A 1260-nucleotide genomic window follows, 5' to 3' on the forward strand; every position below is an offset into this window, starting at 1 on the left:
ATATATATATATATATAATTTGACTTTTGGGGGAGGGTGGTTGAGTGACGGCGAGATCAACAAAGAGGGACTGGTGGGTAGGAGGAGGAGAGGAACATAATATTATGGAGGGAGAGATGAGGTGAAAGAGTCGACGAGAATTATGACGGCAAAGAAAACAAGCAGGCTGACGACGAACGAACGAGCAAGTGAATACCATCCAAGCAAACTCAGCATCGGAAGAAGCAAACAAAACAAACAACCATACAACCAACCAACTAACCAACTAACCAACCTACCAACCGACCAGCCAGCCAACCAACCAACCAAAAAACAAACCACCCTGCCAACCAACTGACCTAAACCCAAAGAACTAAATAACAAACCGACCTTGGCCTGCATGGCTGTGATGTCCTGGGGCCACATGTGTTTTGCCGCGTCCACCCGGAACCCCGCCACTCCCAGGTCAATCAGCTGGTTGAAGTAGCCGGCGATCTTGTCCTGGACATAGCCCTGAGAGCCGTCCAGGTCGGTCAGACCCACCAGGTTACAGTCGCGGACGTTGTGCGGGTCTCCGTAACTGGCGACAGATTGGCCCCCTTGGTTTGGGGTTTTGTCTTTTTGGGGGGTTTGTTTTTGTGTTTGTTTTTGTGTTTGTTTTTGTTTTTGTTCTTGTGTTTGCTCTTGTGTCTATTGTTGTATTTGTTTTTCTATTGTTGTATTTGTTTTTGAGTTTACTTTTGTGTTTGCTTTTGTGTCCGTTTTCGTGTTTGTTTTTTGAAGCAGGTAAAACTCTACTAGTGTGAGACATCGTGGTGAAGTCAGGCGCTTGTCAAAATACTGAGATAAAAGAAATAGACATTTTTCCCCGCCCGTTTGGCAATCTTACTTTATCATTTTTTTGCTTTAGGCTCAACACCTTTTGTGTCTATTTATTTAAAAAAAACAACCACATATTTTGTTTTGGACTTTACTGAAAATGTCGGACAAAGGAAAAGAAATTGTAAATCTGCAGTTTCCAAACACTTTCAAATTTTAAAAGTCGCTAAAACACTGACGGCCATTTTCTCGCTAATTTTACCTGCGACACCAGGCTACCCCCCCACCCCCCCTTTCCCCCCTTCAATCGTAAATATCTCGACTTTCATTCTTTTCATCAAAAGCAAAACACTGTCTTGCCCCACAAACTCACTTGTTGATGTTACCATCGTGGGAGGGACATTTGCTTCTGTCATTGAAATTGACCTTGGAGAAAGGCACGCCGGGAAAGTCGTATGCGTC

At 44.0% G+C, this 1260-nt stretch overlaps 1 protein-coding gene across 1 annotated transcript in view; it reads right to left on the bottom strand.

Moving 5' to 3' along the window:
* LOC101862253 (pancreatic alpha-amylase-like) overlaps positions 1-1260 on the bottom strand; it is a 9146-nt gene that overhangs the window by 5258 nt on the left and 2628 nt on the right. Inside the window, exons 3-4 of the mRNA XM_013080415.1 lie at positions 1172-1224; positions 370-559 (exon numbers count right to left, since the gene is read on the bottom strand). Of these exons, the coding sequence (XP_012935869.1) occupies positions 370-559; positions 1172-1224 (243 nt within the window). The remainder of the gene's footprint in view (positions 1-369; positions 560-1171; positions 1225-1260) is intronic.

This window comes from Aplysia californica, unplaced genomic scaffold, assembly GCF_000002075.1.
Source record: "Aplysia californica isolate F4 #8 unplaced genomic scaffold, AplCal3.0 scaffold00085, whole genome shotgun sequence".
Taxonomy (NCBI): Eukaryota; Metazoa; Mollusca; class Gastropoda; order Aplysiida; family Aplysiidae; genus Aplysia; species Aplysia californica.